Source organism: Dromiciops gliroides, chromosome X (assembly GCF_019393635.1).
Source record: "Dromiciops gliroides isolate mDroGli1 chromosome X, mDroGli1.pri, whole genome shotgun sequence".
In the NCBI taxonomy this organism is placed as follows: Eukaryota; Metazoa; Chordata; class Mammalia; order Microbiotheria; family Microbiotheriidae; genus Dromiciops; species Dromiciops gliroides.
The window spans coordinates 71,619,432-71,633,838 of record NC_057867.1 but is presented as its reverse complement, the minus strand read 5'-3'; the positions used below and the strand labels follow the sequence as shown (position 1 = coordinate 71,633,838).

General features: G+C 39.4%; 2 protein-coding genes across 8 annotated transcripts in view; one reads left to right on the top strand and one right to left on the bottom strand.

The window, feature by feature from the left end:
* The window catches only part of POF1B (POF1B actin binding protein), a 57,310-nt gene extending 48,277 nt beyond the window's left edge, over positions 1 to 9,033 (top strand). Inside the window, exons 9-17 of the mRNA XM_043974274.1 lie at positions 160 to 234; positions 1,301 to 1,393; positions 2,791 to 2,904; positions 3,922 to 4,074; positions 4,332 to 4,451; positions 4,721 to 4,849; positions 5,198 to 5,283; positions 5,953 to 6,067; positions 7,249 to 9,033. Of these exons, the coding sequence (XP_043830209.1) occupies positions 160 to 234; positions 1,301 to 1,393; positions 2,791 to 2,904; positions 3,922 to 4,074; positions 4,332 to 4,451; positions 4,721 to 4,849; positions 5,198 to 5,283; positions 5,953 to 6,067; positions 7,249 to 7,254 (891 nt within the window). The 3' untranslated portion in view covers positions 7,255 to 9,033. The remainder of the gene's footprint in view (positions 1 to 159; positions 235 to 1,300; positions 1,394 to 2,790; positions 2,905 to 3,921; positions 4,075 to 4,331; positions 4,452 to 4,720; positions 4,850 to 5,197; positions 5,284 to 5,952; positions 6,068 to 7,248) is intronic.
* Positions 9,034 to 10,285: 1,252 nt separating this feature from the next.
* ZNF711 (zinc finger protein 711) overlaps positions 10,286 to 14,407 on the bottom strand; it is a 114,777-nt gene continuing 110,655 nt past the window's right edge. For all 7 annotated transcript variants that reach the window (XM_043973859.1, XM_043973860.1, XM_043973864.1 and 4 more), the window contains 2 exons: positions 13,742 to 13,885; positions 10,286 to 13,130 (listed from right to left, as the gene is read on the bottom strand). In XM_043973859.1, coding sequence (XP_043829794.1) covers positions 11,953 to 13,130; positions 13,742 to 13,885 — 1,322 coding nt within the window. In that variant the 3' untranslated portion in view covers positions 10,286 to 11,952. The remainder of the gene's footprint in view (positions 13,131 to 13,741; positions 13,886 to 14,407) is intronic.

Genomic DNA, 14,407 nt, shown 5'->3' with positions numbered 1-14,407 from the left:
TTAAATAATTGAAGGAAATGCTAAATTTCAGTTAGAAAGGAATGAAATTAAAGATCTAAGTTTTTTCTCATCCAAGTTAATGGACCTGGTCTAGATGAAGCTGGTTACACTACTGGTCTCCAAATGAGTCAGGCCTTTTTCTTTTTCTTTCCTTTATAGTCAGAAGACATTGAAGCTTTGATTCCTAAAGGGCTGTCAGAGTTCACAAAACAGCAAATCCGATACATTCTACAGGTGAGATGAACCAGGGTGAGCTGCCCCCCCCCCCAATCTTAGAAGCCTAATTTACTTGGTTTCTTACTCTATAAAAACCTTTGATCTTTTGTCCATGACCTGTAGAACTTCACACTCAACACTCTGCGTCTGTCTGTTACAGGAGATTCTCCTTTCTTTCCTTTCTTGCTAGGGGGTTTCCTTCCTAGTCTTGTGGCAAATAATGCTAATTTTAGACTTCTCTGACCTGTGTTCTTTTCCTGAATCCTTAAGACCAGGAGTTAACAATCTAATGTTTATGATGGTTTTTAAGTGAGACCAAGATTGGGGTTGTAGAGGGAGTGAGGGAGTGGGGTGTAGAAGTGGAGATTATGCCTCGGAAACTAAGGCTTGGAAAAGCATTCCCTGCTGGTAAAGGAACTGAAAACTTGCCAGGTCTCTTCACAATGGCTGCAACCATAGGGATCTGACTTAAACCCGGTGATATTTCACTACTCTTGAGTAGACTGGTGGGTTGAGCTAACCTCAAAATGAGGAAGCTCTGAGTTCAAGTACTCATTTCTGACATATACTGACTGGCTCTGTGACCTTGGGCAAGTCACTTGACTTTTCAGTGTCATCTGGAGACTACGGTTTAAGTTTAATGGCCAATTTTACCCTGGTAGAGGGGACTTCTGACATAGTTGAAATCTGTGACAAAAACAAGACCTGTGATTGCTTCAGGCACAATTCTTCCATTTAATAGCTGTATTTTATTTTTCTGAGGTGGAATGTTAACAGTAACTTGATAAAGAAACAATGAAAGTAAAAGGGAGTGATTTGCTTGACAGAGCTTTGCTTCAGAAGAAACAAAAGCAGAGCCTTTGAATTAACTGGCTGCGTCATTGATTTTAGATCGCCCCAAATGACCATGCAAGGTCATCTTTCCACCAAGAAAATTGTTAATGAGGCTGCCCATAAAATTCACTTGGAAGGGAAAGCACCAGGGAACCAGGGCTGGCTACTTTCACTTTCTTGAAGTGGCTAGTTTGAAAGTTCCTACTACTAATGCCAAGAAAGAGGTGATCAATACATTCTTCTCTTCCAGATGAGAGAGATCTCAGACAAGTCTCTACGGCTGGTGCTATCCACCTTCAGTAATATCCGGGAAGAGCTTGGTCATCTCCAAAACGACTTGGCAGTGAGACTGATTTCCTTTTTATTTATATAACTTAAGAATCACAAAATTTCAGAGCCAAAGGGGACCTCAGTGGCCACAACATGAAATCTTCACTCTCGGGTTCTGGCCAGGGGGTGTTTGGTCTCTGCTCAGCAACTTCCAGCTCAGATTTGGAGGAAGCTTTTGTTCCCCCAAGCATCTGAAATTTGTACAACTTCTACTCGTTGCTTCTGGTTCTTAGGGGCCAAATACAACAAGTTTAATCCTTATTCCCCAAGACAATTCTTCACATATCCGAGGATCTTTCTAGGAGGCCATTTACCATGCTGGTTGTTCTCCTTGGCTACTTCTACTCTAAAACCTGGGGTAGCCATGAGTGAGCACACCATTTCAGACGTCCTATCTGGCCATGGTAGAGCACAGTGGCCTCACCTCCTTCCTGGAAGCTGTTTTGGCTGCCACATGGCACTCGTGAAGCTTGAAAGCCACTAAAGTGCCCCGATTTTTTCCCGACAAAATGCTAAATAAGTATCTCTCCCTTGTGAAAAATCAAGTTTGGGAACCCAAGTATAAGACTAAACATTTGTTCTGTTGGATCTTATTGCATTACATTCAGCCCAATACTCAAGCCTGCCAACGGATCGTTTCAGATGGTGCTATCTAGTGCTTCAGGTTTCTCTCACAGCTTTGTCATCTTCCTGGCTTATTGAACTTGTTTCCCTTGCTGGGCTCTGCAAGTCCAACCACCCTGGCCTTTATGTTCCATAAGGACACTCTCTCCTCCTCCACACTTCTGGTGAAGTCATCTCTAAGATGCAACTCAAGCACTGTCTTCTAGATGGGCTTGCTTGATTCCCCCCCTCCCCCCAGCCACTAGTGCTCTTCTTACCAATCTACATTGTGTGTATTTATTGATTTGGTATTTATACTGTATATATTTATATATGGGCATATTGTCTCCTCTGTTCATAGTAAGCTTGCAAGTAGGGATTCTATTCATCTTATTTTTACCCCCAATATCTAGCACGTAGTACTCTATTATAGAATTTGGAAGCCTTTTTAATAATTCACTCTTATATTCTCTATTAATTAGCAAACTGCTTTTTCTATAGCCAGTCATTTCCAGATGAATTTGGGTATGATTGCTGAGGGGGAAAATTCACCACCTCTGAGTTATCATTAGCATGATCAGGTAGTTAGGGGAGGGAAGGCAAAGCCACTAAAACTTTTAAAAATTTCCTTGAACTTAGTTAATTTATCCAAATTTTGTGATATGAAGGGTTTTAAATGTTTTCACATTCAGCATTTTAAGGTGACTGAAAAATCTGCTTAAAGTACAAGTGAATTAAGCTATTATTTAAGTCTTTAAAGCAAGAAATTTCTGTCATTCAAGCTCATGATAAATCCTTTATCCTCAGTCGCTGGAAAATGACAAGTTAAGACTTGAGAAGGACGTGGCATTCAAGGAGACCCAAATAAAGGAGTATGAGGCGCTCCTGGCTTCAGTGAGAGCCAATAACCACCAGCAGCAGGTAGGTCAAAGCTCCTCTTTCTAGAAACATACTCACTGGAACAGACACATTGAAGTCAAGTTCAAATCCAGGAACAACTTGTTCTAATCAAAACTCAATTGTTTGCAGTTATGATGGGTACAACTACATGTGTGTGGGGACAACAGTGTGACAGCTTACATGTTAAACATTTATTAAAATGTATTACAAGTTAACAGAGAGAACAAGTGTCTCTGAAAGAAAAGGAAAACCTAAGTATATGTTCAGCTGTGCACTCAGCAGGGGGCCCTGATAAGAAGATTCTCACACAGTAGGTAGCAGGTATGTGGAGAGACCAAGCACCTTATTAATTTCAGATATCAAATAATAGCAGCCTTCAATGAACTCTGTAACTAAAGAGAGGGACTACATTAATGAGTTCTAGTTAATACCAAAATTTAAGAGAGATCTCTTGGGCTCACTCTGGTGATCAGAATATAGAATTTCTGAGCCTGAATATATGTTGAAATCTTAACAGAAGCCTAAAACGGTTAAGTCCAGCAGGGTGATACAAGTAGATAAAGTTCTAGACTTGGACATTGAGACAACCTGAGATCAAATTTCACCTTAGGCTGTGTGATGACCCTGGGCAAGTGGCTAAACCCATCTAGCTCAGCTTATCTTTAAAATGGCATGCTAATAGTACCTTCTTCAGAGGATTGATTTGAGGATGATAAAATAATATTTGTAAAGCATTTATTATTATCTTGCCAAAGGTCACAGGGGAAGGAGTTGAACCCTCCAGTCTCCCACATTTTGTTTGGGACTTAAGGCTAGGGTCATCCATATTAAATAATATGATTCGCTAACCAGCAAATTGGTGGGGTCTCTCTTATGAGAAAGATGAATACTAGAGAACTACTAGATGAATTGCTGCTTATTTTGGCAGTATTCCTGCCTATCACTTATCTGTGAAAACAAGAAACTTTAGGACTGGATAGAGTTTTAAGGTGAATAGTTTTAATATATTTGTCTCATGGAACTGTTTCTTCCTTACAGCAAGGACTACAAGACTCTAATTCAAAATGTCGGGCCTTGGAGGAAACCATTCTCTCTCTTCGACATGGCCAGTCAGATATGGAATATCGACTAAAGGAAATGGAATATTGTAAAAGAAATCTGGAACAAGAGAATAAGAACCTTAGAATACAGGTATGCAAAATTCTTCTGGGTAGAGGGAAAAAAAGGTAAGGGAAAGAACAGACTTGTCACAAAGCTTATTTTCAAACCCTGGCTCTGACATGAGCTATAGGCAAATCAGTTCACTTCTGAGCCTCACTCTCCTCATTTGTTTTTACAGATGATGGGAATAGCGTTATGGGGAAAGTACTTTATCAATCATAAATTGTTATAGAAATGAATTGCTCTTAAATAAGATGCTAAGTACAAAGTAACTTTGTCCTATGTAGGTATCTGAGACCTGTACAGGCCCTGTGCTACAAGCTAAAATGGATGAGATTGGGAACCATTACATGGAAATGGTGAAGAACCTGAGAATAGAGAAGGACAGAGAGATCTGCAAACTGAGGGTAGGTTCAAGTTCTTTAATAGGAACCCTTTGCTCATCAGATGGATGCCTCTTTGGGAAATGGAGATGTTTACCTAAGTCTGCAGGCTGGCCCCTGGGTACTGAATTTCTGGCCTAACCCCTCAGCACTGCCTACTAAAGGCAGAGAGTGATCACTTCTTGGTTTCTAACTTTTGTCTCCTAGGAGCATGCCAAGAAAGCTCACTTGCAGAAGCACTCCTTTTGGCACTTCTATTGATCTCAACATCTCCCATTTTTCCTTTTAACTAGGCACAACTGAATCAGTTCCAAAAGGATGTTTCCAGAAGAGAGGGAAGTTGCAGTGACTATCAGCTCAAGCTTCACGAACTGACAAGTTTGCTGGAAGAGAAGGATTGCCTTATAAAGCGACAGTCAGAGGTGAGGAAGAAGGCGGGCTTAACAGAGAAATACTTCCCATATATTGAAAGAAAACTATAGAACCACCAGAGTTGGAACTCAGGTAACCTGTGGGAAAGCTCTTGACCCAGATTTCAAAGGATAAAAACTTAAAACAGAAAATGGGGGTGGAGCTGGGCTTATACGAAATATTACAAGATGGCTAATCAGGTGCTAGCTCTGAAAAGCATTCTACCACTTGATTTTTGATGGGAAGCTCCAAATCGATATCTTCACCCCCTCCCAAGTAGGTGCTCCTAGTAAATTTCCATAAATACATGGGGTGGGGTGGTTTTCTTTAAATGATTGTAATATCTTTTATTTGTTAAGGAACTCACCAAATTGAGGCAAGAAAAATATTCATCCCATAATCAGGCCTCAGGCGCTGGAAGGACCACTATCACCACCACTAAAAAGTAACGTGTTTTGCTAATACTCCAAAACCAGACTGCTCTTCTAACGTTCAGATAACTAACTTCTTCTGTGACCATGCTTCTTCCCCCAAACCCTGTTAATGAATGTAGAGTAAAAGGCACTTGGTTTTCAATAGTCTTTATTGGCTTTCTTTACAGAGGTGCCTTCTGTCCAGCTTTTTTGACAGCAAATTCCCTCTTAAAGAAGTTCACGTTCTCCAGTGTTCAGAATAGAAATGTGTCAGGCAGCTAGGTGGTGCAGTGGATAAAGTACTGGCCTTGGATTCAGGAGGACCTGAGTTCAAATTTGACCTCAGACACTTACTAGCTATGTGACCCTGGGCAAGTCACTTAACTCTCATTACCCAGCCCCCCCCCAATAGAAATGTGTCACCTGACATTAAGTAAACTTTATCTCTTTTAAAGAAGTCACATTCTATCAATTATCTGCAAAATGCTCTTGTACACAATTGTTTGAAAAAGACTGTTTGTAGATAGAGCATGGGAGTACACTCATAATCAGGTCAAGATGTTTCCAGATGTCACAAAATGGAATCAAGCTTTGGCCTTAGAAGGAAAGAAGTTGTGTATGGGGGGGGGGGGAGAAGATGGGGTAGGCAGAAAGAAAACACAAAACACCAGGGTTGTAAGAATGCTTTTTCTTTTCACTAGATACAGAACCCAATATCCAATTCTGGGGCTTCTTTATGATGACTACGAATACATCCCCCCAGGTAGTGACACCCAGACCATTGTTATTGAAAAGACAGAAGACAAATGGACTAGCGTAAGTACCTTCCTCTCAGCAAAGCACCACCCAGGGGAAATGTTCATTCTGGAAACACCAAGAAAAGTTCTCTAAATTTTATCTTTTATATATACATACACCTATGTTAGAAACAAATTTCTAACTTACACACACATTTCTCTAAATTGGGAATGGATGAATATATTGTATATAAGTATTGAAAATGTTCTCTCTCCACAAGGTAGAGAAACTCAATTTCTATTATGAACCCCCCACACACATTTATTTGCCTTGCAGTCTCGAATATGACATACAAAAATTACCCTGGACCTCAAATTTCAGGATTCTCTAAGAATCCTTAGCAACCGGGGCTGTAGGTGATTGATTAGACTTACCTGATTTGGTTGGATATGCTGAAAACAGCACCTCATGGTTTATTCTTCAGACACTTGTCAGTCACACACTTTTAATACATAGCAAGTCGTAGCTCTGTCTTCCAAATGAGGGAACTGCAGCTCCAAGAGATCCCAATGTTAGTTGTTCTTTAACTGGAGTCCTGACTTAAGGAACACCACACCTGGTGCCTCTCTCTACAAGCTATTCCAGGGAAAATCACCATTGACTAAAGTTTCAGAATAGGCCTTGCTCATAACCAACTTTAAGTTTTTTTGTGGTAAGAGAACATGGTAGAGAGTCCCAAAAGAGGATAAAATTCTGTTGGCTCCAAGATGGGTGAGTAAACACCTGCGTTTTCCCATCTTAAACTACCCATGAAAGCTGAGAAGCAGTCCTCACTTGTTCTCATCTATCCCCTACTGTGCAGCATTCTTCATGTCATTCACTGACTGGAGCTGCTTGGAGCATAGAAGGAAATAAGGATGTTAAGCTGAGGGCCTTGCAATAACAAGGAAGATAAAGTGATACATAGAGCTTACTTCTTATTAGCACCTTGACCTTACTGTTGAGAGAGAGAGAATTTACAGATTTCCCCAAGCCTGGTTTTTATGTTGAGGGGCCCTAACTCTTAACACCATGAAGCTCAAACTAGTTCCCTCTTGCTTCAAGTACTGACATTAAAACAGGCACTGATTGCCAAATCCATGATGCTACCACTGATTTGTTAACAGACAGGAGAAAATCATGTAACAAGAAAATCAGCTAACAAGAAACAGGCTTTATTTTGGTCCTAAAAACAACTGTTTGGTTTTTTTTTTCCCCAGCCATGAATTCAGCACCTGCTGTTCAAGTTCACCCAATGACTCTGTTACTGCTTATGTGATGGAAAATGTGAGAAATCAAGGTCAATACAATTTTGAACCATAACAACACCTAACCTGCCTAATGAAAATAGAAAGCTCTGTACATGGCAGGTTTTCCTAATGTATTTATAACAAAATCAGGAAAATGTTTAAGTCTTTTATTGCAGACATAACAGAAGCATGCTCTACTACTTAGAAAAATACTTCCAAAAACATGAATGAGCTTTTTGGGACAGGGACTTTATTCCATTATATTATTCCCCCCCCCCCATTAAATAGATAGAGCATGCATCTTTACTTCAGATACGATTTTTGATGAAGGGAGGGGTGGAGGGAAAACAATTTAATTAGTACCTGTGTTATATAGCTTGGATTTCTTTTTTCCCCTTTAGGAGTGAAAGGGATATTATATAGATAGATTATGGATGTATCTCTTGACATCTCAGGTGATGGTTTGCTTTACTTAGCAATGAAAAAGGATAAGAATTCTCCTTAACAAGTCAAATAATTTCACTGAACTTTATAGTCTTTTTTGGTAGTTTCAAGTACTCAGCAAAGAACTAAAGGACTCAAGTAATGGCCCCTCCCTCAAGTGATTAAACACCTAATTTGCATCCTAAGACACTATAGCTCTAGAGCTAGAAATGACCCTTGCTGGTTTTAACTGCAATTTAGAGAAGGACACCCCCACCTCAAGAACCTGGAAATACTTTTTTTAACTTGATAAAACATCAATTTCTAGCTAAACTCACAATGAACGGGCAAAGTCAATTATACTGTTTGTGTTTTATCAGCTTCCCGGTTTAAGAAATATTTGAGATCACTGGAAACTACTAATTGTTATATTCATTTTAAATGTGGTAGATGATTTATACAAAAATATTATTGGAGATATACATATGTAAACCAGGACTTTTTAAGTATAAGAGGCATTCTTAAGTTAAGGTTTGGGGCTTAAATCTAAATCCAAGAAACTTTGGAACTGTAGCAAATGCAGGTTTTTCTTGAGGTAAGCATGCTGGATTTCTTGGTTTTGTTTTTTTGTTTTTTGCGGGGCAATGGGGGTTAAGTGACTTGCCCAGGGTCACACAGCTAGTAAGTGTCAAGTGTCTGAGGTCGGATTTGAACTCAGGTACTCCTGAATCCAGGGCCGGTGCTTTATCCACTGCGCCACCTAGCTGCCCCCTGGATTTCTTTCTAATAGTTTAGGACACAAGAGGTTCTGGGCTCTATATGTAATTCCTCTATGTAACTGTATTAAAAGCCCTTAGGAGACGAAAGTAACATAGACAATATGAAGTGAGCTAGTAAAACGTTCTCTCAGTAACAGATGTCATTTTCCTTACCTGGAGAAAAGAAATAGAGCAGCAACTTGGTTTCGGGGTGTGTCACTACACCAGCCAATCGAGTCCATGCCGTAAGACAGTGTTGTTGCTATTACAATCAAGGCCTTTCAGCTGCTGTAAATTTTCAAAAACAACAGCCCCCTCTCCTCTCCCCAGAAAAGAACAAACCAACCAGAGACAGTCTAAGGTGGACCCACCTTCCAAAATTCCATGGTATATGTGTTATAGTGATGCTCCTGTATGTTACCATTTAAAGGTCTGTGGTTCTTAATTCAGTTTGTGATGAAGAGTAACGAAACTGACTGAAGAGGCCTTTTCTCTTCACAGGCTAAATCACTGCAAAGATAGTGTCAAAATCAAATGCGATGTTATTATCTTTATTAACCTCTTCAAATTTAATAAAGTGGAAATGGCATAGAAAAAAATGTCAATGGCAGGTGTCTTTTTTGAGATCTTGTACTTTTAAAAGGAAAGGAGTAATGACATTTTACAAAGCAAACTCCTCCTCAGGGCAGTGCCCTTTGGGTCTATATTTGCAGGTACCACTACCTTAAGAAAAAGGAAAACAACCTAAGTGGTTCGTGTGTTTGATACCTCGACTTGGACCTGCCATAACCAGCAAAGTGAAATACTTGCTGCTTCTGAATGACAGTTTCTGCAGACCTCTTACTTCCAAAATTGCATACATTTTTGTTAACCACATAAACTTTAAAGTTCTTAGAATATGAACTGTTATTAAATAGACTGAGATGTAAAATTTTCAAGTAAACATAAAAATAGGATCTCTGAGGCAGAAGGGACGTTAAAAGACAATCACAGTTTGAGCAATTCTTTGTATAAAACCCAACCTCCACCTGGGGAGAGAAGTCCCCATCATGTACAGCTGACTTCCCATCCAGAAGTGCCCCCCCCCAATATCTATCCAAAGTTCTGAACAGAATTCTTCCTCTGGAAGCTCTCAAGACATGATTCATTCTACTCTCCATTCCACCACCCCCATTTGAGGTCCAGAAAGGTTGAGTCACTTACCCTCAAGTCACACAGAATGGCAAGGACAGAGCCAAGATGGAAACCCGAGTCTCTCAGCTCCTAGTCTAGTGTTTTGCTCCCCCCCCCCCATATTGCCTTTAGACAAACATATTAAGTCATCTAGGCCTGTGCTTCAGGTCTGGATACTTGGTAAAAAGTATTCCCAGTGAGCCTCTGGTCTCATCTGTAAAACCAGAGAACTCTGTTTCTAAATTCTTATTTGAACAAAGTTGAATATCTTTTTTCAATTTGATTAGCATCAGATTTGGTCACAAATACCTAGTCACACAGAGCACCAGATCCTTTGGTTTTCCAGGCAGGTGCCACTTCAACAAATTGGTGGAAACGTTAGTGGGCAGGATCACTGTGACCCATGCTATTGGTAATTTACAGTACAAGACATGTCTTACCTGTCACATTTTGATCCCAATTAAAATCAATAAAATTATAAAACAAGATTTCATTTTTAAAAAAAATTACTAATGAGCAATTTTAAACAACAATTTCCTAAGAGATGAATATTTCAACCAAGTAAATGCAAAAATTCTTCAGGCAACAGAAGTTGATCAAGAAATACTCCATAAAAGCATCAAATGCAAGAGATACTTTTTATTGTATGCTCATTACAATAACATTTAGAAATAATAGTCCCACATAACAGTGACAATTTTATGTTACAGCGTGTGTATCATTTACAGACACATAAAACCTTTTTTTGTTTGTTTGCTTCAAATTCCAAATTTAACCTTTTGAGGTTTCAGAAAGATAAAAAATTTATTCTCAAAGAACTGATTCTCATCTGGTACAAAACCATAAGGATGAAGGTTTTCTGAATTACAAAGCCACGCTATACTATGAAGTAAAATTTCCATTTTTTTATCATGTGGACAACAGCTGTGTGCAAACATGAAGCAACATAAAAAAAGTAAAACGTACACATTATATGCATAACATTTATGAATAGGTTTTTCATTAAATAGCCCTAGATCAGCTTGTTATATTAAATGCCATTTTGATCTGCAGCATGCTAACACAAAGCATCATTTAAAAGGATGCATATTTTAAATGTATACATTGTAAACTGAAGATCCATCTTTGAATTAATTCTGTTGGCAGCATATTATTCTGGTTAAATACTGCATAAATACTGCCTCAGAATAAAAATGCATGTTTATATTATAAAATTGGTATTTTCAACAATGGCATAAAATTGCACCTTTTTATTAATGTTAGTCAAGTAGGACTAGAATAATCATACCTGCTAAAACTGTCCTAAAGAACCTCTAAATATTTACTGTCATTTAAGAAAGTTGTGTTCTTTGAACCATTTTTTAAACTTTTAAAGAAGCTCCTACAACATTAAGGAAAAATAGTGCTGAACTGCAACACTATTGCTGCATCCATTTTCTTCCAAATCCACATTAGATGCAAGTATACTTTTGCAAACTCTGCCCTCCAGAACATTCAATTGTAGCGTCAGGCAGAAGGGGAATTATATACACACCCCCCTTCCTTATTCTTAGCAATGGAATATTACCCGACCTCTTAGCTTAATGCTATCTTTTACATCACCTATCTAATAACAAAATAGGTTAGCAGCTCTGAAACTCAGCTTTTAAAAGCACTGAATTAACCTAAAAAGCTTCTGAATGAAATGCTTTTAAAAATGGACAAACAAAACTTCAACCATTTCTGGATATTCATTCCAGGTATTAGAGAAAAACCCAAAAGACTAAGTGATCACTGATCAACTGTCATCTTTCCTACCTCCATCTTCCCAACCCCCAAACTGTGTAAGGAATGAAGCAAAGTGTCACTGACCTCCTATCCCAGCAATGGTGGAGGCCAGTCATGTTTCTAACCAACCAAAAAGCACAACGGATCAGTTCTCACTCTTCCTCTCTCTCTGTGCCCCTCTCCTGCCTAACAACGCATATAATACTATGAAAGAAACATTCAGCAGTCTTTCGATATTCCATTCTCTGGAGCTCCCTAATCACCATCTAGGGTGCTGGAGCTGTGATGAGCAACCCTTCGGGCTGGCAGATCACTGTCAACCCTAATACTCGTTTAAGACTTCAAATACAAAGAATGTAAAGTTATGATTTAATATCAAACTTTGGAACCAGGAGAAACAGTTCATGAGATTTTCTTTTTCTCCAATTAATGTATCCCATTTCTAACTTCCTTTCTTACTATACATGTATTGTGTGTGTGTGTGGTGTGTGTGTGGTGTGTGTGTGTGTGTGGATCTCTCTTTATATATATATATATATATATATATAAAATTTTACATAACGGTCTCTTTATGGTGTCTCATTATATGCTGATTTTTCTCCGATGGCCTACGGAATCCCTTCTTGCAGTAGTCACATCTATGTGGGTAGTCTTTTGTATGTATGGAGATAACGTGGCGCTTAAAGCCCGAAGCATCTGTAGTACTGTAGTCACAATACTGACACTGATAAACTTTCCTTCCACTATGAGTCTTCATGTGCTTCTTAAGTTCAGTCTGCTGTCTAAATCCTCTCTTGCACCTTTTGCATTTTAAAGGAAGGTCTCGGGTGTGAACAGAGAGGATATGGCCACTGAGCACAAATGGATCAGACGTTTTAAAGTCACAGTGTCTACACTGGTGGACTTTTTTCCCTTTATGGGTTTCCCCGTGCTTTTTGAGCTCAGAAGGACGATGAAAGCCCTTTTCGCACACTTCACATTTGTGAGGGAAATCTTTAGTATGGACAGAAATGATATGTCGCTTAAGGTCACTTGAATTGGTGCTCTTGTGGTCACAATGAGGGCACTGGTGTGTTTTATGTCCTTGGAATAATTCCAGGTGCTGCTGAAGCTCAGCTTCGTCAGAGAAAGCCTGGGGACAGTGCTCACACTTATAGGGTAAGACAGTGCCATGTTTGGCTTTCATGTGAGTTTTCAGATTTGACTGATCGGCACACCGGAAGATACAATGGTGACAATGGTATGGCTTTTCCCCTGTATGGGTCCTCATGTGCTTCTTAAGTTCAGAGGGGTGACGGAATCCCTTCCCACACTCAACACAAACATGAGGAAAAGTTTTGCTATGTACAGCAAGCAAATGTCTATTCATCAGTCCTTGTTCTGCAGTTTCATAATCACAATACTTGCATTTATAAATTTTAGGTTCTTTGTCTCTTAATATAAGCTTATTTGAACTCAGTGGACTAGCTTCTTTGTATCTTTTTGTGTATTCTGTAAGTTCAAGGGTCTTATCGACTTTATTCATAAGCTTATGGCTTTCTAAGTGGTTATGAAAACTTACTTTCTTACTAGTTGTGAAGTCACAATCTGTACATTGGTATTTTTTCTTGATCATATGATCAGGATGGTTCTTCATGTGTCTTTTCAAGAATCCTCTGGATTTAAACTTCTTCCCACAAATATAGCAAGGGTATACAGTCAAGGGCTGCCCATCGGGACCAATTATAATAGCTGAATTAAAAAAATAAAGTTGTGACAACATTTCAACAAAGGCTTTTAAGATAGGTAGCACTGTAAACATTAGCTGAAGTTCCGTATACACTCGATATGGGGGCAGTGGGGGAGGCCTGGTGGGGAGATCCTTCCTTAAAGAAAAAACTATCTGACATGATGAGCTGGCCAGCCAACATCACAGCCTCCATGCAGGAAATGACCAACCTAAACATTGTCTATTAAAAAGGCTGTTTAGTTTAGTGCAAGCAAACACTACCGGTCACACCATGAAAAAACAGTGACCTCTACCACATGAAAATAAGCCGAGAGAGAATGACTACATCCTCAGATTTTTTTTCCGTGAGTTATTATTCAAATAAGAACAACAAATGCCATACAGATTCTTCTTCATGTTCTCCAAAGTACTTTACTCGTACTGTCTCCTTGGTACCTCACAACAATGCTATTGAAGGGAGAACTACAAGTATTACTGCATCATTTACGAGATGCTGAAATGAGGTACAGAGACTGACTGCCCTGCTTTACAGTCACAAGGCTAGCCCAGTGCTGGAGATGGGATTTGAATGGAGGGCTCCCCTGATTCTGATTCACAATGCCCAGTATTTTACCTGTTTGCCATAGCCTGCTTTCTCCCCGTTTCCTTCTCTTGGACTTCTGTTTAAGTGCCTTATTTGTGTTAACACTATCACAAATCTGAAGGTACTGTGCTGAGGTACCATCTTTATTTTCTAATCTGGTGTCCAAATTATTTCCTGAAAAAATCGAAAGACAATTAAGCTATATATGGTGATTTTCTATTATGTTTTGGTCAAATGTATGAGTAGATATTAGCCGGTTGCCTTTTTGTTTGAAGTCAACCTAAAACTACCCCCACCCCACCCTGACATAGACTCTCCATATACAGTGAAGGTGAAATGAAAAAAAATCCCACCAAGTCCAGACCCACTCCCCCAAAGCTAGGTCGAAACCTAGCTACCAGTAGAGGTCACCAAAAAACTCAGAAAGGAAGAGGCACTGAAAGCTTTGGCAAACAATCTCCCCAGTGTCTATGTGCCAATGTACTCCGGATGGCGGTAAAAGTTTCAAAGAAAAACAGTTGAGCTGTGTGGGTTTGGGTGTGCTTCTTGATTTTACTGCTGCCAGGAGCCCCGGCTTTGCAAAACAGTCCATTTCTGTCGATTTGTCCATCTCTCCCACACACAGAAAAAAGGCTCTATTTTATTTGGAACTTTTTATAGAGTCCACCTGAATACACTAGCTCATTGATGCCTGTC